We start from the raw sequence: 22,234 nt of genomic DNA on the forward strand, positions 1-22,234 counted from the left end.
GAAACCATGTTGGACATTTTTTATAAACGATAAAAAAAATAAAACAACAATGGCAAACGAAAAGGATAATCAAGTGACGTGTGAAAGGACACGAACGCCTTCCTCATTCAAGCGCCTTCATTTAGCAGTGAGTGCCACCATGTGGCTGTGAGAGAAGCCCTCCGTTTTAAAGTTTCCAGTACAATAGAATAGATGATGTGTGTTTGTGCAGCATCGCAGCTTCCATGCATCTTAATTCCATTTATTGCACGCTGTTTGGGCACAGAGGACATTTTAAGACCAAGTTTTATGATAAAAAAAAAAAAAAAAAAAAAAAAAAGAAGGAAAATGTTGTTAAGTAACTGGGTAACTTTTATTGTGTTAATCAAAAGCAATCTGACACAACAATTCACAAAGACCTCAGGGAGTATTGCAGTGTTCAAACTTAACTTTGGCCTTCGACCTCTGAACTCTCACCTCCAGAACCGCTCTATGGACACACCAGCCCTCCACAGCCATTATATACAGGGCTCCTTTCCCCCAACACACACACACACACACACACACACACACACACACACACACACACACACACACACACACACACACACACACACACACACACACACACACACACACACACACACACACACACACACACACACACACACACACACACACACACATTAACTGTAATGCAGGGGTGCGTCACATGGCATGGAATACAAATGGAGTGTTTTCGGGAGGGCTGAGTAAGAAACAAAGCTTCTAACTGGACACTGCGTTCAGGAAGTTATTCCCTGTCGGTTTGCACAAAAAAACCCCAAAAAGTCAAATGGTGTTATTTTCAGCAGAACACGGGAAACAAAAAGGTACCATGTAAAATCTACATTTATAAGAAAAAAATTTAAGTCCACCACAACATATCAGCTTATCTTTGCACATAAATACTCAGGACTAATAATAATTATTAAAAATTGTGCTTTCTCTCTCTCTCTCTATTGCTCTCTCTCTGTCTCTCCACGTCACCATTGTCAAACGCGTTTCGCAGCTAACATTGGGTCATGCAATTTCCAAAGGAGCCTGTAACGATGGCCAGTTTAAAAAGGGACACTCAACGGGTTTGACGTCTTTACCAAAGTAATGCCTCAAAATATGAAGAGAAAGCCATGGATCAATTGACTGAACGGAATTATTTTAAAATTTAGACATGTTGGTATTCACAGTTTGCAGGGGTGGAAGTAACTAACCAAGCCGAACCAACCGAAACTCGTAATTGAGTATTTTGTTGTTTAATCTAAAGGCTACATCCTTTCCTTTACAGGGGCCAAATAGCATATAATACTAGTAATGTGTTGAGTATAGTAGTTTTTACTCATACTTTACAATGAATTAATTCAATCAATGCATTTGTCTGTAATTAGGTCCAATATTTGGCATGTACTCCCAGGTTCTCCCTAAGGACATATTTTTAATACTTTTTTCCACCTCTGCAAACTGGTTATTATGAGAATGCATTGATCAAATAGCACAGTAAAGTGGCAGATACAGTAATGGAGAAATGCTTGATTGAAAATGATTTTCATCATTTGTGGACGTCACCTCGCTCGTCCCTTCACAGGCCTCAGTCAGATTCAGTCTCGGTTCAACGAGTTCATTTCAACTTTATGAAGAAGGAATATCAATAACAATGATTCCGTACATCTAAAATCCACTCTCAGGCCTAGTTTGTGCAGCGATGCAGGAAAGGCTTATTGATTCTCCAAATTTGGTTTTGGGAAAAGCTATCACTGTGTATACTGTAAAGGCAGAAATAAGTGAACTGTTCCAGTTTTATGTTGTGATATTATGTTTTTGCTCCAGGTTGTCATGTTTCAGAGAGCAATAACTTATTTTCTTCACTCCTAAATAATATAAAGTCATGAATTTACTGTTGGAAACAATGCCGTGAATTATTGTAAATATAATTCCTGTCAGCAACACAAACAAGGCCCCATATCTTAAAAAATAAAAAAAAGGTTCACTGGTGGACACTAAGGGGAGGCTACATACATTTTTATCATACGGGGCCGACAAACATGGTTTCTCTGCCGTGAAATTGGCCAGAAACTATTAAAACGCACAGGCAACACAAACAGAGAGCGATAGTACTTCAGTCCGAAAGAAGGGAGACCTTATCGTCCTGATTCAACACGAGGAGATGGGTTGTCAAAGCAGCAAAGGGCAAACCGTACCTAATTACAAAAAGGACTGCGATGCTGCGACGTAACGTCCGTGTGGTGATGACGCGTGTGAAATACACACGGAAAACTGTGAATCTGAGGTGACGACGGGGAGCGGGTGTTCCGTATTTTACCGTTGTGAACGAGCGGCACACTCCGCCCAAATAGCATTTGCATATATCTATACATCACAAATATGCAACAACAGTGGAAAAAGTAGTAGCCTAGAAGTACAGTTGAAAATCAATAAAGAATAAGTTTCACTCATAAATATCATGCTAATATACCGTAGCCCACAAACATGGGTTGTTATGCCGAGAAGAGTCCTTTTGGGGGTTTGTTGGGGAGGAGACATTTTCCTCGCCTCTGTACCTCTCGTCTTGGGGGAAAAACCACCTCTAACCTCCCCGTTATCAAATGTTTTATCTCCCAATACAACATATAACAGATAAATATAGATCCCTGCTTACAACTGAGCCCAATTCTAACAATAACTACCTTACTATCTTCTAACAGTACCGATACCATGTTTGAGTGGTTTCCAAGCGATCCAAGCAGCGTCGCCCACAGACCCAGGAATACACACTTTCAGTTCTCATTACTAGACATCGGTGAAGGTTTACTTTGTGCAGACAAGAGTAATGCAGCATTAAACGTACCCAAGATGTGTTGTAACGCATAACCTCATAGGAGTTTTGAGAGTCACCAATAATTCATTGCACTTGAAAGACTCGCTGCGTAGACGTGAGTTATTCTTCTCCAAAGCTTGGAATAGCAGTAGCGGGGTTCTTCCTTGTGACGTAGTTCTTTAGTGGCGTGAAATAATAAAGCAAAGCCATCGTCACCGGCTCTCCTACCCTGACTGAACCTATTTAAATACTGCCGTAGTTCTCTAACAACTTTGCCAGAATGTGCCTCGAGAAACTCGTTGGACTTGCAGGTTTTGCAATATGCCACCCGGTGCCTGGTGTAAAATCTGGGACAATCTAATAATATCCATTTCCAGTCGTAAACCAGTGTTATCCAGTACGTTCCAGTTGGAGTTTCGCAGATCTCCCCCCATTTCAGCGACCTATTGGGGTCCACCCTTTTTTTTTGTTTTGTTTGTTTTTTTTCTTTCGACAGTGGGTTTGAAAAACTCAACTGAGACAAGCTTCAGAAAGGTTCTCTCTGTGGAGCTTCAGGGACCGGTTTGTGAGCTGAAGCAGCTGTGGGTCCATGAGGAGAAGCTTCCCATCCCGTGATGTTGTGTAGGTTTTTTTCGATGTTTGGACAGACGTTGTCCACGGTGGTGGTGTAGTGTGAAGTGGGCGGGATAGAGGTGTTTCGGTGTACGTCCGTGTTCCTGCTCACACAGTGGACGTCACCAGTTGGACCAGGTGGTGAGTGGGTCGTGCAGAGTCAGGGGTGACGTGGGCTCTACGGCAGAACATGCAGAGGGACTGGCCCTTGATACCAGGTTTGGGGTACAAAGGGTATTTGATGATTTCGATGAAAGAGAAAGGGATAACAATTACAGTTAGGGGACATCCAAAGGCGACTATACACAACGGAGGAGGTGCCTTGTCTATTTATGTGCCCAGTAAGTGTGTGTGCGTGTGTATGCGTGAATGTGTGTGTGTGTGCATACGTAAATGTGTGTGCGTGTGTGTGTGTGTGAGTGTGTGTGTGAGTGTGTGTGTGTGTGTGTGTGTGTGTGTGTGTCTGTGTGTGTGTGTGTGTGAGTGTGTTTAAGAGTGTGTGTAGTTCAACACCTCCAGGAGTTCTTGGTCTCTTACAGTGTCTTTCTATCGGGTTTTTTCATCTTCCTCTGCTTCTCTGATCTCCTTTATCTCTCTCCCTCTCTCTTTCTCTTTCTCTCTGCTTCAGTCATTCTCTCCTCCCTCATTCCTCCGTCTCTCTGTTGTTACTCCCCGGCGCTGCGCGGTGCTCGAGGGTTCGGTTTCCCGTCGTGCGTTCGGCGGTTTCTCCCCTTCCTGATTTCCTGGAGATGCTTCCACTTCTTGTTCGGGGGTCGCACCGCTGGCCCGAGAGGCGGGACTTGCTTCGCCGGCGCCTGAAGGCCCTTCTCCGCTTGACCGGCGGCGGTCTTACGCGCCCAAACTTGCTCGCAGATCTGGTCCACCGCGCTGAGGTTTGGGTGGTCTACCAGTTGCATGAAGTCCCGGTACCACAGCTTCTGATTGGTCGACGAGGGCCCGCCCCCGCTGCGGGGGTCCAATCGGACGGGGGCGTCGGAGGGCGAGTTGGAGATGGAGGGTGAGGTAGAGGGGACGACTTCCAGGGTGATGCCCAGCAGGGTCTGGGTGAAGCCGTGTTCCATGGCGTGGCATTGGTAGATGCCGATGTCTCTCTTCAGGACCCGACGAATGAGAAGACCCCTGTCCGTCTGAAGAACCCGGTCGTCCAGATGTGCCTTGGAAACAGGAAGTGAAGGGAATGGAATTATGATAAACTAAAATAAATACAAAAGGCAAGCAGGTGATGGACCACAAAAAGGTGGTTGCTCGCTGGGGTAAACGAAACAGAATAGAGTCGAAGGCAGCATGCATAATAACGTCTATTTCAAAGTTCTCAGTTCTTCTGCCCTTCTCTCCCTTTTTCCCTCTTTCCCCCCCTCTCCTCTCACAGTCTCACCTCTTCCCGGGGATTCTGTGGATGTTTCTGGAAGGTCCAGGTGACTCTGGCCTGCAGGGATTTGGGAATGCACTCCAAGAAGGTGCTGCTCCCCTCGACCCCATACAGCCTCCTCTCTGCCACGCGATGCTTGTGGTGGTCTGTAGGGGGCAGCAGACACAAACACATGGATCGTAATCATCACGTACTACATCTATTACAACCTTGTACCTTGAATGTGAGTTTTTAACAGGCTGTGAGCAGAATAGAATAGAATGTTACCAGGTAAGGTAAAGAATAACAATATATTCAGTATTTGTGACAATGTTCTTCCACCACAGCTCTGAACCAATAACCTATTTTTTTTTTACATTTATGTTTTTTGTTGAAGCTCATTATTTAAAATCAAATATAAAGACTCTATGGCATAAATTGATTGCTCCGTTGCGTAGGTCATGATTTGTTAAACCGTAAAGTTGTCTTCTTCCTGTGAAATCTGTTTTCAAGTCTGGTTGAAGATGTTTTTCAGCCCTTACAAGTCGGAAAGTGGGTTTTGGGAAGCCTGTTCCGGCCTGTCACGTCCAACAAGGGCCCTTAATGTTGTGGTCGTTCATAAGTGCCTCTCTGCAGTCTGAGATAAAACCATTCATTGATGAAGTGTAGTCATGACTTGACTCACCACAGATATTACCCACAGCCATTCGTGAGTAATATTTTTGCATTAACTTATATTCTGTCATCTATGATGGATATGAAGAATGCCATTGGTTTTGGCTTGTGCATGTAACCCCAATCCAAACCCTCAAAACCGGGTCCAATAAATTTCATCGCCAACTACTCAACATCCCAAAAAATGGACGGCTGGTGGGGAAACTGCATAACTGACCCCAGTTGGCTCCCGCTTTTCCCCCTCAGACAATTACAGCGACCTTCATTTGTTTTTACACAACACTAGCTGGCTCACATAATGTAATTGTATTAGCCAACAGTTCATTGGGTTTGAGTGATTAGTCCTATTCATTTAGGCTGCAGGGTGAACACTAGCCACAAGGCTAGCATTGTGGGCTAAAACGGTTGAGGGTCACCCTGGTGCCCAGCTGAGGGGACAGGATGGGAAGCTGACGGGAAGCTGCTCATCTACTCACGGACGGTCCCATCCCTCTGAGAGCGCCGGACCGAAGCTTTGAATGCTCAACTAAATGGCGCCTTTCATGAGCGACCCGAAGCAGTCATAGAAGAAATATCCATATCTAAACCTCTAAAACTTAAGTACCTCAGACAAGTGTTATCTGCAAGCAAAAGCTAATTTGCACATATACCGATTTTGAGGAAAAGCTTCAAACTAAGAGTCCTGAACGCTACTATGGCCATTTCTCCAACCTGATGTGTGGACCTGGCAGAATGGAAGCATCAGAAAGGGAAGCACATGATACACACACACACTGATACAGCTTTGATAGAGTAATGCTTACCACCAGAGCACAGCGTGTTGGGGTCTCCATTCCTCACATCCTGGCGACGAAAACGTCTAAAAAAAGATTATTTGGCCATTTAGAATCTTCCTCAGAGGAGAGAGGGTTCGGGGGAATGTTATACAACAATGGATCTTGCAATATTCTGTTCAAATTTTTTCCCTTTAGATAAACCTCATCCAAACCCGTTAAACTATAAAACATTGAAAATTCGGGTTGAGGGACTGTGGGAGCCCGGCTTCAAGCTCCTCTCTCGCTTGGATTCTCTGCCCACGAAATGTCCTTGATCTAATTTCCCAGTTGAGAGGATAGACAAAGTGAATAACATAATCTAGCATAATCTAGCCTTTTCGATGTTATATTGCAGAAGAGTTACATTTCCTGGTACCTCTTGGTGTTGGGCAGGTAGCGTGTGCAGGACGTCCCGTCCCAGGCGCAGTAGGGGTCCCTGGCCAGGCAGCACTCTGCGCAGGCCTTCCCATAGACACTGCAGCGGTGGAGGGGCACCTGGGCGATGCCTTTGTCCGAGCCCACGTACAGCTGTTGCTGTGGACGCAGAGGTCATTGGAAAGGACTCGTGAATCTAAGCTGACACAGAGTCCAGCGCAATGTCTTTTGAGTGTTCTTGATGTGCTAATCCGGAACGTTTGATTCAAAACTAAAACCGAAACTGCTTTAAAAGTGGCTTACACGCTTTGAGGAGATCTGCATGTTGATAATGGATGAAGCATTCTGAGGGAACAAGAAATCCAACTGATTATTTGTCATGTCACATAACATGACGTGACAATACTCGTGTGTTATAATGTCCAGAACATTACCATCGTACACATTTTAAACAGTGAAGAGGCTAAAACACCAAAATCACAGAGACCTTTTGGTGAACAGCAAGGTGTCAACTCCTAAGTCTGCTGGAGACGCTTACCTTGAAAACCTCAAGCTCCTCCAAAAGCAGTTCCTCCATGTTGTTCCAGCTCTCCTTGGGAACACTGATCACCTTCAGAACCGTCCCTTTATCTGAAGCACAACACGCAGGACTTCATCTTTTCATTTCTAATCAGGCATTAAAATGTCTTTCAGCATTGAGTTGAAAATTGGAGCTCAAAGAAGGTCTTTACCGGTGCCGATGAACATGACGTCGTACTGGCCATCCGCAGCGCCCACCCGGTCCACGGCGATCTGCGTGAAGCTGTAATCCACGTTGGTTCTGAGAAAGACGGGCCGGCGGTTCAGCGGGTAAACCGGGTTGAACATGAGTGGGTGGTGCCGGGCAAACTGGATCACATCGTCAGGGAACCCCTTGGTGGACTCAAAGCTGCCGAATGTCTTGCTGGGGCACTGGTCAGGGGTCGAGGGAAAGGAGTTCATTCGGTTAAAGGAGTTTAAAAAAAAAGAAAAAGAGTCACTGACTATAAAGTATTGTTCACAACTCCAAACTAACTGATCTTTTCTGACCATCTTATAGAGCAAATACACCAAAGCCATTAAGGATGAACAACAATGGCCCTACTTGATTCTGAAACCATTAATCAATCGGTCATCTTGTCTGGACATGTGTATTCTCTTCAACTCTCTTGACGTCATCGTTCAAGGCCCGAGCTGTTCTCCAAACTGGCAAAATGCCTAAATTGCCCTTGTGATCCGGGGCTCGAAATATGGAGGACACATTGTTCGGTGACTTGGCGAACTGCAGTGACCCAGATATCCCGGCATTCATTTCCACAACGACAGAAACTAAGGGAACCCGACAGAGAATGAACTGGAAGCATGTACTGTACTTTCCAGGAGCAAAAGTCCATTCTTTGAGAACTTGGTATTGAGAAAAGGTCACATCCTTCATCTCCCTCTTCTTCGTCAGTGTCTTTTCTTGTTTCATGCCATGTTTTAATCTCAGTATTCTTATGGCTAACTCTTAGTTGTCTAAGTGTTTTTTCCATGCTATGCCAAATCAGAACCTCTGTGAAGTCCCTTTTCGAGGGTTCTTTACCCTTCAGGTTTTGGACGTTTTGGTCTTTTAATGGAACCCATCTGAGGGCTTAGTTTAGTGTGATGTCATTGGATTGTCCTGGAAAAGAATATACAGTAGACCTTGTTTGTCTTTCAGGATACGATCGGTAGACCGAAACACCAATGACTATGCATGCAGTCTGTTGCTTATTGAATCTTAAAGGATCACCCAAACCCCACAAGAAACAAACAAAAACATATCCTACAATATTTAAGTTAATAAAGTTTTAAGATAAGATAAAACAAGATAAACCTTTATTAGTCCCACAACGGGGAAAAAGTAAATACACGTCTGTCGACAGAAAGGTGAAAAAAAAGCTTGTTCGGTCGGGTTGAGTTAAGTTTGGATAAGTTAGGTTCTGAAAAACAGGGCTCTATTGTGACTTTTTAAATTAATTGATTTGACCTTTTGAAAACCAAAAAAACCTCCCATCATTCAGTGGTAACAGTAACTCTGAAGACATTTAAAAAAGGCAAAATTGAAAAAAATATTTTAAATCAAAATTTTAATAAGTGATCAGTCCAACTCTGGAATGGAAGTTTTATATTTCTAATAAGATTAGCACAGCTGACCACATATTCAAAGCTGCTCCAAAATCCTAGTTAATCCAATTCTAGTGCACAGGATATACAGTATAATGCTGATACAAGAATGTGCTCAGCATTGTAGTGAGAAATGCTTACAAATCCCACATGCTGGAGTTTTCCCCTAGTTTTCTCTTCATGTATGAACTTATGAACTTACTTTTGGTGTTGTTGTTGCATCATCATTAAAAAACAATAACACTAACTCACAAACCAGACTCCAGTAGTATTCTGGGGAGCTGATTATAGTGGGATCAGTCTCAGCATCATGGTTCATTCCCAGTTAAAGGCCCTCCAAGGGCCATAGGAACCTTTCTGTGACATTTCACTTTGATAGCAGAGTGAAACCCAACACAGATACAAGGTGGATTCATATAATATTTGTGCTTTGATTTTCATAATTTAAAAAGAAAAATAAATCATAATTTACTTGTAACCATTACCATTTTGGCGTAACTTCACAACTTTTTTAACATGGTGTGGTTACTTCTCCTCAGTCATACACTGAGGATTGTTTTACAGTTAATAAAAAAGCGTGACTTGGCGAGTGCGCACTTAACGGGACATAAGAGACCTGAGAGCAAATATTACTGAGGATTTGTGGAGGATTGAGTGGGGGCTTTAAATGAAATGAGGTCCCATAAAGAGAACCATGCGTCTGTAGTGTACAATGCTGTTATTATGAGTAAAATATTGCACTATTTCAAACAATTTCTAGCAGATTATGGACTCCCGGGCAATTACGAATTTTGTGGAAGTTTCTTTACAGGAATTTCCATTCATAGCCATTTGAAATGATTAACCAATGATTAACAGAGACTCCATGGTAACTGAATGAGCAGTTTCTATGAAGACCATGTCTATAATGCATTATAGAGCCCTTCATAGTGCCTGAAAATACATGCATATTGCATTATTTTTTTGAATATGTTTTCTTAATGCAATATGATGCCTTGTGACAACAGTCATGAGGCGTTATGGGTATGCTAGTGTTATAGACCTTATAAGCTTTGATGCAAAATGTGCAATCATAAGCAGTTGTGATAGCTGACCTTAGAAAGTATTAAAGTAAGTAGCGATAAAGTAATAAAGTAATATATAAAGTAGGAAGTAATAAACATACCTATAATGACGTTTGTTATAATACATCATAATGCTTTAGCAAATGCTGCTTACAGCAATACTAATTCATTATGCATATTTTATGATCCACTTTTAAGGTATCTATAATGAATTAAAGATGTGGTTTACATAGAAAGTGTAGACAGTAATGGGTATACTACTATGAAATATTATTTGATTTGTGTGAATACTGTCCACGTACCATGCCAGGGCGTGGGTAGGGCACTTTTCCCTGGAAGGGGACCCACTGGTAGTTGGGCCCCTCTTTGTGAGCAAAGGGGCCCAGGAAGGCCCTCCGGATGTCATTCATGGTGTAGAGACACACTGCTGAGCCTTTAAACACACTGCTGCGGACGTCAGGAGAGGAAAAAGGTCACCAAAAGCATTTTTACTGGCCCCAGAGGTATTTAGTATATTAACTCATACTTCTATTTATACGTCGACCCTTTAATTAAGCCTCAATCTGTTCAATGCGTTTTTGGTTGAATCTCCCTTTAAGGCGTGAAACATAAACTAGAGTTCATCTCTTCTCGGGCTCTGACCTGGAAGTGGAGAACACCGTGTAGACCAGAGGGTTCTTCCGGTCCCTTGTCTGCAGCAGGAACACGTCACCTGGAATACGCACACACGCACACACACACACACACACACACACACACACACACACACACACACACACACACACACACACACACACACACACACACACACACACACACACACACACACACACACACACACACACACACGCACGCTCAGGTTAGAGGGGACGGTTGAAGGGGTCAAAGGGTGACTGAAAGATAAACACAGTCCTGAGGCCACGTCTCCTCTATTTGAAAAGATCTTTCAATGAGGCTGGAGGGTCACGGCACTGAACCCCCTGCACTGGACCCAATTGACTGAACCCACTGAAGGCCTGAGTACCGTTAGACCAATGGTTGTCAACTGCTCTGCCCTCAGGATCCACATTTTGTACTCACTCATTAAGTCATGACACAGAAAGTGGAAGTTGACACTGATGGTCCACTCAAATTGGACCTATGACCCTGTTTTGGACCGGGACCCACCAGTTGAGAACCGCTGTGTTTCAGTTTGTTGCTTCACACACAGTTGGTTGGTGCGTAGGCAGGTAGGCAGGTGGGACCCCAAAAGTACAATAATACCTTTAAAAACACTACGGTAAGTACTACAACTGCTGAACCCAACTTTTGCTTCTCCTAATCCTCATACTACCTCACGTCTGCTTTCATTGCTATTAATTAATTAATCATTAATCATTAAACATTGAATGCAGCAGCATCGGAAGCAGAGCAGGTTCTGGCATTTGAGTAGATTATAAGAAAATACATTTAATTTGTGAAAATTTGTTTTCTTCAGATCAAGGTAAGTTTTAGAGACACGTCGAGGTTCGACCATCTCCTGATAACAGGCTAGAAAACAGCTCTCACAGGAACAAGTCTTTGAGATAACTGGGACGAGGGCTTGGAAACTCAAATGTTGTCTTGCGCACGAACCCAATGGGATGAAAAACTTCAGTTCACGAGCTTTTGGACCGTGAGGCAATGAGTGTTTATTTTCTGAAACTCTGGCTTCAACTTCTGCACAGTAAGTCGAAAATATTTACAATAAGAGCTCCTAGTTTGAGGTTCGTTCGGGAATGTGGAGTTGTACAATGAACTACAGTGGAGGAGTCCCAAAATGTGGGGGAATGTTGTTCTGGCCGGAGCGGAGGGGCCTCAGGTGAGGTCAGAAAATTAGAGCAATTTAACGACTCGCAGTGGTTGTGGGGGAAACACGGCTATCTCATCTCATCTGAGACTGGAATGTTCTGGAAAGACCGAGACAAAGGTGAAGTCAAACCTTTTAAGACTGGTCTGAAGTGAGAAAAAAAAAAAAAGTTTGGATTTGGTTTTGACTAGAAGGCGTGGTAAAAACCACTTTACAGTCAAGTGTTCTCTTATCCTGGTAGATAACCGGACTAGTACGCAACCACTCAGTTCATTCTGACGCTCAGGTTTATGTTGAATTAAAGTGTCTTTGAAGTGACTTTTTTAGTCTGTAAACAGGAAGTACAATTTAGTTTGTATTCAATGATGGACCTTTATAAAATAAAACCTATATCATTTGATGAAGAGTAGCTGTATGGTACGGAGGGGTATATACCCCCGTGTTTCAGGAATAAACTTGGAATTCCGAGTTTGAAGTCGAAATTTCGAGAATAAAGTCAGTGCTTCGGTTTCCAGCACCACCCCGTCTCCCCGCCCCTCTGTTCCCTTCCCTCCGAGCCACACCAGCGGAGACAGAGCCCCCCATCCAGGACGGCGTGTGCTGCTGGTGAGCCGGGCCCACGATTCTGCCCGACGTCCCCAGACCCCACACTCAAAACATGTTCCGGTCCTGCTCCAGGGAGCTGAGCAGCATAAGCACCGAGGCCTTTCTCAATCTGCGTTCTTGTCTGTACTTGTGTTCTTGTGGACTTGTGAAACGTCATCAGTCGCAGCCCAAGTACTGTTCCAATTCAAAGTACGCATCAAGCCAAGTCCAGTCCAAATGCCTGGATGTGGACTTGCTCCGTCCATTTTATCGAGGATGCATCGGTGGTGACTTGTGTGGACTTGGGACAGCCAAGTATCCCAGAATGCATTTCGCACCAAGCGGTGGTAATGGCAATGGCGGAGAGGTAATTTAGTGTAATGTGATACAACAGCCCCGTGATAAATATTAACCTCAGCAAGGTTAGAATATTACGTTTTTATGTCATCTGATTTTGAGAGGTGTTTGTCCATCCCATATGAATGAGGATAAACTAAATATTAGAAACACCCCTCAGTATAAACCAGTATACTTAACCACTACAAAGTGCAGCTAATATATTAAAACTAATCTCTAAAACATTAAATACAGACTATACAATATCAAACTACATTCGTTTTTTTCCAGGTGTACGAGGTAAACTCAAGTCTACATATAAATGGGTAGACAGGTTAACAAAAAGCAGAATGATTAGACTAACTTACAAAGCTAGAGAGACAAGCTCCTATGGCTCGTTTCCTCTCCATCACCGACCGCATCCTGGCTCTTCTTTGCCGGATACGCCTCCTCAGGTCGGCTGCCTCCTCTTCAGCCTCACTGTACAGGGTACCGACGGTGACGGCAACAGCAAGCTGGGTCTGATCCATTATTTACTTTGTGTTTAGTCTAATTTTAAGTTTTTTAAATATCTGCTCTCTGGTTTCTCCTCCTTCCTTCATACACCAATATCCCCCACAACGATCTTTTTCCCGCCACTGGCCTTTTATATTTAGGCTACAGATCTTGGAACATTTAAATATTATTACAGTACATATTAATAGTACATGTAGTATATATTAATATTTTTGAAAATGAAAAGAGGTAGGGTTGTGTTTTTTTAGCACATTTCGTTTTATTGTAAATACACATTACAGTGAAGATAACCGGAGTAGACGTATTGCCAAGACGAGCTGAGATGATGACGTCACACTATGACGTCATCAAGTACACTGCTGTTCCAATCGCAGAATGACCGTCCTGCGTCCTCCCGTCTTCTGGAGTCTGTACTCCCGAGTCGAACTTGCCACGTCTGAACTACCAAGTCGGCATGTCCGGACTTTGCGTACTTGGTATTGAGAACCGACGCCTGTCTCCTTAACCACTGCACCTGTCTCAGCTCCTCCTTTTTGCACCCGGGCCGGATGGTCTTAAGCGGGCTGACAATTCGAGAAATGAACAGGGGAACCCCTGATACCACCACCCTGGTGGAGGGCAGCGCCAGCGGCGACACCTGCACAAACAGGCCGTCCACCGAGAGGCCGCTCTCCACCAGTCAGGCCATGTAGCACTCCTCATTGAGGAACAGCACCACCGCCCCACACATGTGGGGCGGTGGTGACAGGTGCTGGGGGCCGAACCTCCTGGGCCACGGCCTCCAGAACCGGCTCCATGCTCATGCCCGGGGCAGACGGCACCCGCACTGCATGGTCAAGAGACGGAGCCAGCATCGGGCTGAACGCCCTGACGGCAAAACCCGTCATGGCTGTATTCTCACAATGTATTTTGACTTTAATCTCAGAATTCCGACTTTATTCTCCAAACTTAATTTCGACTTTAAAGTCGGAGTTCCAAGTTTATTCTTCAAAGGTTTATTTCGATTTTATTCTCGAGCCACACGGGGGTATTTTAAATGTTTTTTTGCATGGCTGTAAAACTCTTCGGTTGTATGGCATTGTATTACCGTATTATATTATTGTAAAACTGTTGTGTTGCATTCTGTTCTATTCCCTCGACTTACTTTTCCAAATATTTGTAAAAAAATCTTCATTTTGTAAATGTTTCTTAAATTGGCATGTTTTCACTTTAACTTATTTATTATTTATTTTATACTAGTTTTTCATGTCATGAAATTTTTATCTGAAATGTATTTATTTGAAATTTGAAGCTGAAACTTCTGTATATAAGTCAGATTTGCAGTTTACATACGCAGCTCATCGAAGTACGTGTCGCTGCCGTCGGCTCCGGGCACCGAGCAGATCAGTCGTGTTTTCAGGAAAGTCGTCCACTTGTTCACCAGGCTACGCTGCCCACCCATGTCGTTCTGAGAAAGAAATAATAATAAGAGCATTCAAGCATATATTTGTAGTTATAAAAAAGAGTTTGAAATGGACAAAACACATACGACGGTAAAAAAACAGATGATATAAAATCCCTGATAACACTGAAAAGGTCATTATAAAAATGAAATTCATTATAAAATAATATCAATAATAATAATAATAATAATATACAAAAAAAAAATAGAAATGTCTTAAATGAAGTGGAGAAGTAGAGTTAAATTTCCAGATCAGGTCCTATTAGAGAAATAAAATATATACAATATTGAAAAGAAATATATAAAAAAAAAAAACAATAAATGTAACAGAAAAAAAGGAAGCAGAACCCACTTCAATTAAGACCAATTTCAAGTTCAGTCTAATTTATTACGTATTTTTCACTTTACCCTTTGGGGCTTCCATATAAAAATCAATAAAATAACCCAGTTGTGGTCTTCTAAAAGACTGAATTTGAACAAGAGGGAGTAATCACAGGGATGTTTAAATATTTAATTTGCAGGTATTTCCTCACCCTGCAGAGCTGTCCGATGCGGGAGTATGTGGACTTGCCGAGGCCCTGTGCCTCCACCGCCGTCTCCCGGAAGAAGAAGAAGATCTTGTCATCGTCGGGGTTCTCGCTCTCCGGGACCCAGAAGGAGCCCACAAACTTCGGCTCTGTCAGAAGAACGCAGAGATTCAAGATGCAACGCTATTGTCACTGTGCACAAGTACAGTTACAATTAATTCAATGTTTTGTCTGGAGGCTATAAAGTCCACAAAGTAAAAGTCTCTCTGATCTGAATTCACTGATTGACTGCAGAGGCGGGAAATCCATGTTGAGAACATTGAATCCCACCCCATGATTTTGAGGCAACCATGTTGATTACTTATCGTCCACTGAGTGGAATGAAAAACCTGGAAACAGGACATTTACTTTCTGAAGCTGGAATTTCCACCTCTGAAATGAAAATTTGTAGCAACACAAATAGACAGGAGAGAATAGTGACGAGGTCCTTCATAAGTGTGAAATTATATTTACGTAGCAAGCAAAAATACAGAAATAGACTCACAAGTTCAATGAGTCAAGACACACAAATCAAATACACACTTGAAAAAGTAATGAATAGAAATAAAAGAAAAATTAAATAAAAGTAATAAAATAATTAATTAATATTTTAAATCCGAATTAAAAAAAAATCCTCTCTCTCTCTCTCTCTCTCTCTCTCTCTCTCTCTCTCTCTCTCTCTCTCTCTATATATATATATATATATATATATATATATATATATATATATATATATATAGTATTTATTATTATTCCCATTTATTGATTTTATTTTGTTTTATCTCATGTAGCAAAATTAGAAGCAGAATAAACTTCTAATTGTGTAGAAGTTGACACACACACACACACACACACACACACACATACACACCGTTGAGCCAGCGGGAGTCGTGCTGCTCGGTGCGTATCGACGGCCGTTTCCCCAAACTCCTGAAGATGGTGAAGTCACGCCCCATCAGGTCGGTGGCCACGCCGGCATATAGCTCGTCCCCTAGGAGACGGGAAACAGAAGTGAAATTAAATGGTTAAACTTGGGTTAAACTGAGTTTGTCCCTAAACAAGCCTCACACTTCAAACCAACCATCATAACAACCATTATTCCCAAACCTAAAGTTGATATTTGATGGAGGAATATGAAATGCAACCAGGTTGTGGCATGTGCAATTTTAGAAATTGAGAAATTGTAGGAAATTTACAATGTATAGAATCATTTTCCTATGACTGGCCTCATTAAGGTCTGTATTTCAAGGAGTGTCACTGGATGGAGGCAATTAAAATGGAACACTTTGACTGATTTACTAAACAGGGCTGCGGTTATGTGCAGTATTTCCTTTTTCTTCTTTTGGGGGGATAAAGCTTTCTCACCAATCAGGACGGAGGCTGCCGTGTGGCGGGGGTCGTACGGACTCTTCCCCTTCCCATCATCCACCTTTGAGGGGTCGATCCTGAAGACATGGTCCTGCAGGAGACACAGAGAGTTAATGGTTGAATTTAAACTCGCAACATGTGCATGTTTATTTTTTTTTGTCAATCCTGCTGAATGCTTCCCATACCTCCATCTTCTGCCCCACCTCCACAAAGGCGCAGGTGGGGTGGAAGGCTCCTGTCCCGCAGGCGTAGAGGTGGGTGCGGTTGTAGTGGTGGAGGATCTTCACGTAGTTCATACAGTCCTTCTGAGAAACACACACAGGCAAGTGTTTAACAGGAGAATTATTCCTAAAATAACAACACTTTTCCTTATTGCTTTAAAGTAGTTATCCATACAATTATTATTATTTTTTTAATGTTACTTAATTTTGTACGTTCTCCATAAGTAACAGCCATTCAATGTATTTGTTTTATGCATGTGCTCCTATGTTACATTAATCAGATTTTGCGGTGGGAAACTGGTCAAATGTTGCTTATCAGCCAGTGCAGAGTGTTTGTGTTTAATGAGGAACATTCCTCACTCTGCTGTGACAACATGGCCATCCCTCCCTCTCCTTCCTCTCCTCCTCTACCGACGGGGTGGACGTGTTGTGCTTAGAGGAGACACACGGGAGCCAATGTGTGACTCAACTTTACACTGCTTTTAATGAACTGCAGTACAGCCTCATTGGAGTGGAATAATATTGTTATATTTTATCATATCATGAATAATACTAATATATAATATCATGGACCGATCTGCACTGACTTTTTTAGCCACAGTAACAGTGTGATCAATGCTTGTGAATAAACCAGTGTAAAGCGAGGAAGTGAGATGGGAAAAACAAGCATAATACACACAGACACATACACGCACACACACATGCATACACTCACACAAACTTCAAGGCCATACAATGTCACAATGGAGTGTGTGTGTGTGTGTGTGTGTGTGTGTGTGTGTGTGTGTGTGTGTGTGTGTGTGTGTGTGTGTGTGTGTGTGTGTGTGTGTGTGTGTGTGTTCAGGCCAGCTAAAGGTGAGGCGGTCACTGAGTCGGTCAGCGGTCTGAAACTCTTTGATGTGATAAAGGGCTGAGAAAAGAGAGAAGCTTAAAAGACGCATAAAGGCATCAAGAAGGAATGGAACGAGAGAGGTCCATTGTGTCAGTTGCCACAGATGTGTGGGTGTGTGTGTGTGTGTGTGTGTGTGTGTGTGTGTGTGTGTGTGTGTGTGTGTGTGTGTGTGTGTGTGTGTGTGTGTGTGTGTGCGCTTGTGCGTGTGTGTGCGCTTGTGCGCGCTTGTGCGTGTGTGTGCACTTGTGCGTGTGTGTGTGTGTGTGTGTGTGTTAATGGGTTCACTGGTTGACCTTTGACCCAGTATTAGCTCACTAGAACATCCAGCAGTGTGTATGTGCGACTCAAGGCTCTTTATTGTTCTTTTTTTTGTTCAGTTTTCACATTCAAATGTGTTACTCCAGTAGATGAACTAAATTGAACTGAACTGAATTAATGAGCATGCACACACAATGCCATAATGCAAACTGTTTATTCCAGACTGTCTGTTAGCCTACATAGCTAAAAAAATATGAAAATGTGACTCCTATGAAAATGTGACATTTAATATGAATTTTGCCAAATGCCTTGGCCTTTTTTCCAAATGAATTTAGTCCTCAGTAATTATTTTCAGTTTGTGAGTTGAAGACTCTTTTGCCGCAGTTACTCCAGACTCCGCAGTCACTGAGAAGATTAGTTCAATACATACGTACGAACGAGTTGTTTGTGAATCGTTCATTACTACTCAGAACTGCAGCTCCCCAGAGCTCTTAGAATGGGTTAACTGCAGTGGAAGTGTCCAAGTAGAGAGAGAGAGAGAGAGAGAGAGAGAGAGAGAGAGAGAGAGAGACTATAATTAGGGTGGAGAGTGTGTGAGGTCATCTCAGCTTTCAGTGGGAGTGTGTGAGGTAACCCCGAAAAAGGAACTCCAAAAATAACCGACAAAATGAACTGTTTAAAGTGGTTTAAGTACTTACAAACAGAAAAAAGTGGGAAAAAAAAGCCCAAATCTAGCAGCAACAAAGAAACCAACTTTGGACTTTGGTCATTTGGGATTTTCCAAAAAGATTTCTTCTTGAAGTGAACTTAGAGGCACCTCCATGGGCACACACACCAACCTACGCTTCAAGATTCCTTTGCAATTAACCCTTTATTTCCACCATTTCAGGAGCAATTACACTCATTAGCACACACACAGACACACACAAAGGGACACATTCATACATATCGACAGACACACACACACACACACACACACACACACACACACACACACACACACACACACACACACACACCAAAACAGATACACTACACACACCTAGACACAGATAACCAAACACAAAATGAGATGACAGGTACACACAAAAATACACACAATGAGAATGAGACCCACACAAGGAACAATGTTGAACAGGCACATTGAGGTATAGGCCGACACACACACACACACACACACACACACACACACACACACACACACACACACACACACACACACACACACACACACACACACACACACACACACACACACACAGGCAGACTGATGGTTTAGTGAAACCAAACACAAAAATACACACAATGAAAATGAGACCCACACAAGGAACAGTGTTGAACAGGCACATTGAGGTATAGGCCGACACACACACACACACACACACACACACACACACACACACACACACACACACACACACGCAGACTGATGGTTAGGTGAAACCAAATGCCGAGCTGTGAGGAATGAATAGAGCTCGTTGTCTGTCTGCTACAGCTGTGTTATCACACTGATGAGTGGTTCTGCTTCACAAACACACAGACACACACACACACACACACACTGTATGAAAATCTGTGTGCCGATGCAAACACCAAGAAATTCACGCAAAAGCATAGGTCATGTGTATGATTGGGATTATGAATCAATTCACACATTAATGCACACACACACACACACACACACACACACACACACACACGCGCACGCTTGCATGCACGCACACACACACACACACACACACACACACACACACACACACACACACACACACACACACACACACACACACACACACACACACACACACACACACACGGCAGCAGCAGTCTGGAGATTGATGAGTGTGTGTAATGTAACCTGGGTGGTCTGTGGCCTTAGTGAGGTCAATAAGTCTCCAGCTCCACCCAACTCCATCCCTCCATCCCTCCACCCTAAATATCACACTATACCCCCCGTCCGCATTTTGTATGTTGAAAAGAATATTTCTTCTTCATTCACTTGGAGATTTTTTTTCATTGTGTGTAAATATCCACATCAATGAGCTTTGTGATTTGTGTAAAGATGAACTAATCGTGCTACTTCTGAAGTTACTTTGCCGACAGTGACTGGATGTACAGTTGCTTCCATTGCTGCTAAATGCTAAATAATAACTTGACAAATGTACTTGTTGCAGTTGTTGCAGTCAGTCCTTCAATATGAAGGTTAAACCGAGAAGAAACAACAACGATACGACTACAGCACAGTTATCACACTGAAATCAAAAGGCTGGTTTGAAGTCAGTGGATCATCTTAAAAAATATAGATTTAAATTTATTGAAACTATATTTTTTCAGTTTTTGTCTGGTTAAAATGTACATCTTTATTTATCAATTTGAAATTGAGATAACCAAAAATATATGCAGGTCGAACTCATTTGTAAATTATTTCATTGATCAAAAGTCTCATTGAGCATTTTGGGCAACAGCATTTCACTGTTTCATGGGCTCTTTAAGCGAGGAAGGAAGAAAGAAGATGAGGATGAGCCGCACAGAAAAGAGAAGAGAAGAAATCCAAACAAAAGACAAGATAAGACAATAGATCAAAACAAAACACAGCCACAGCGGTACCCAGCAGATCCGAAAGCTTTGTCTACTCACGCTGATGTCCTTCCCAGCCCAGTTGCACTCCTCCCTCCAGTCCACGGGGGCAGGCCAGTAGATCTGGTGGCAGACGGGGGTCAAAGGTCAGGCCAAAGGTCAAATAGATGATACAAACACCGATGGCGGAAGAAAGCATACTGAGACGGACTCTTCTCTGAGACTGAACTTCCCAAGCGAGCTGGTTGGCAACAGCGAAGATGAGCAAAAAAAATTTAAGAAGTATAGTGAAACACAAAAATACAAGGCAGCAATAAAAGACGAGGACCTGCAGAATCCCGGACATAAATCATAAATCATAATCATAAATCATAACTTGCTCCTGTACCCAAAAACCTCACCAGAGTCACTACACCTGATAATTCACACTGTGTGTTTTTAAATCTGCGTCGCTGCATGTGTGTTTTGTACATGTGCACTTGTGTATTTGCATACGTATGAATCTCTGACATACTCATATGAATCAGAATGACATTCTTCAAGCCATTCCCCTCATTTCACCTAAATACAGTCCACACGTATTTCCCCTGTGCCAAATACACCGACAGATCAATAATCCACTGATGGGGTTCTCTCGCCCACCGTGTGCTCCTGCTTGGCCACGTTGTCCAGTGACAGCGACAGCAGGAAGTTGCGGGCTCCCACGAAGAGCCGCCCTCGCTCCTCGTCCAGCAGCAGAGCGCTGAAGCAGCAGCAGCGCTCCAGCTCGAAGCGCCGCACGCCATGGAACTGCTGCAGCTCTGAGAGAGGAAAAATACAATTCGAAATATATAAAATCTAGAAAACCATATATGCACACCAGAACAGCTGATTTATGGATCTATGTTGGTTCCGATTTATGGATCTGTAAAGGTCACTTTTTTTTCCAAATGCCATTGTTTCAACGCACTCTGACGCATTTTAATGACATGATCTGAGCTGTTTTTCTGAAATTTTGCTTTACTCTTTTTTTAAACGTCTTTTTTTTTACATTTTTCTCTTTGTTCCATACATAAAGGGAGTCAAATTCTTGTTTGTGTAAAGGTACTTGGCAAATAAAGCCTGATTCAAAGTCTTATTAGACCAGCGATTTTCAACCCTAGTGGTTTTCGAGGGTATTGCAAGTGGGCCTCCACATTATTGGCAAAACATAAAGATTTTACTGAATATTTATTAAAAAAGGATAAAACTCAGGCTGTGGTGTTGTGTTGTGTGTGTTCTACATTTTTAAAAAACAAATTCCATTGTATTTTTCTTTCAAACTCTGAAAATGCATCAAACCACCAGCGCCGGATCGTACCACGTGGTGGGGAGACGCGAGGGGAGGTGAAGAAAGAAAGAAGAAAGAGTCTTTATTCATCACGCAACACACCACACTATAACACATGCATGCACACACACACACATGCACATGCTTTGATGGTGGCCGGTGAAATGAGGCCTCTGCATTTAACCCATCCTGGCTTGTCCTTCCTCCGGGGGCACAGCCAGGAGCAGTGGGCAGCATACGTGGACGCGCCCGGGGACCAGGTGATAAATGTCCATTGCTGGTCATACGATGATGGGTGCATGTTTTTGGTGGGGGTCCTTACTGACGTGAGTAAGTAAGGACCCCACACAGAAAGGCTCCTAGTTGGGAGATAACCCGTCGGAGCACAGTGCCAACAGCGCCCCAGGCGGGAATCCAACCCAGGATCTTCTTGC

The 22,234-nt window shown here is 42.9% G+C and overlaps 1 protein-coding gene across 1 annotated transcript in view; it reads right to left on the minus strand.

Moving 5' to 3' along the window:
• Positions 1 to 336: 336 nt before the first annotated feature.
• The window catches only part of sema3b (sema domain, immunoglobulin domain (Ig), short basic domain, secreted, (semaphorin) 3B), a 35,607-nt gene continuing 13,709 nt past the window's right edge, over positions 337 to 22,234 (minus strand). Inside the window, exons 4-19 of the mRNA XM_080015005.1 lie at positions 21,134 to 21,291; positions 20,552 to 20,614; positions 16,729 to 16,848; positions 16,541 to 16,634; positions 16,047 to 16,166; positions 15,143 to 15,285; positions 14,501 to 14,615; positions 10,546 to 10,615; positions 10,206 to 10,350; positions 7,408 to 7,627; positions 7,215 to 7,306; positions 6,980 to 7,021; positions 6,678 to 6,835; positions 6,290 to 6,345; positions 4,839 to 4,978; positions 337 to 4,617 (exon numbers count right to left, since the gene is read on the minus strand). Coding sequence (XP_079871131.1) covers positions 4,108 to 4,617; positions 4,839 to 4,978; positions 6,290 to 6,345; positions 6,678 to 6,835; positions 6,980 to 7,021; positions 7,215 to 7,306; positions 7,408 to 7,627; positions 10,206 to 10,350; positions 10,546 to 10,615; positions 14,501 to 14,615; positions 15,143 to 15,285; positions 16,047 to 16,166; positions 16,541 to 16,634; positions 16,729 to 16,848; positions 20,552 to 20,614; positions 21,134 to 21,291 — 2,246 coding nt within the window. The 3' untranslated portion in view covers positions 337 to 4,107. The remainder of the gene's footprint in view (positions 4,618 to 4,838; positions 4,979 to 6,289; positions 6,346 to 6,677; positions 6,836 to 6,979; positions 7,022 to 7,214; positions 7,307 to 7,407; positions 7,628 to 10,205; positions 10,351 to 10,545; positions 10,616 to 14,500; positions 14,616 to 15,142; positions 15,286 to 16,046; positions 16,167 to 16,540; positions 16,635 to 16,728; positions 16,849 to 20,551; positions 20,615 to 21,133; positions 21,292 to 22,234) is intronic.

Source organism: Zeus faber, assembly GCF_960531495.2.
Source record: "Zeus faber genome assembly, chromosome: 15".
In the NCBI taxonomy this organism is placed as follows: domain Eukaryota; kingdom Metazoa; phylum Chordata; class Actinopteri; order Zeiformes; family Zeidae; genus Zeus; species Zeus faber.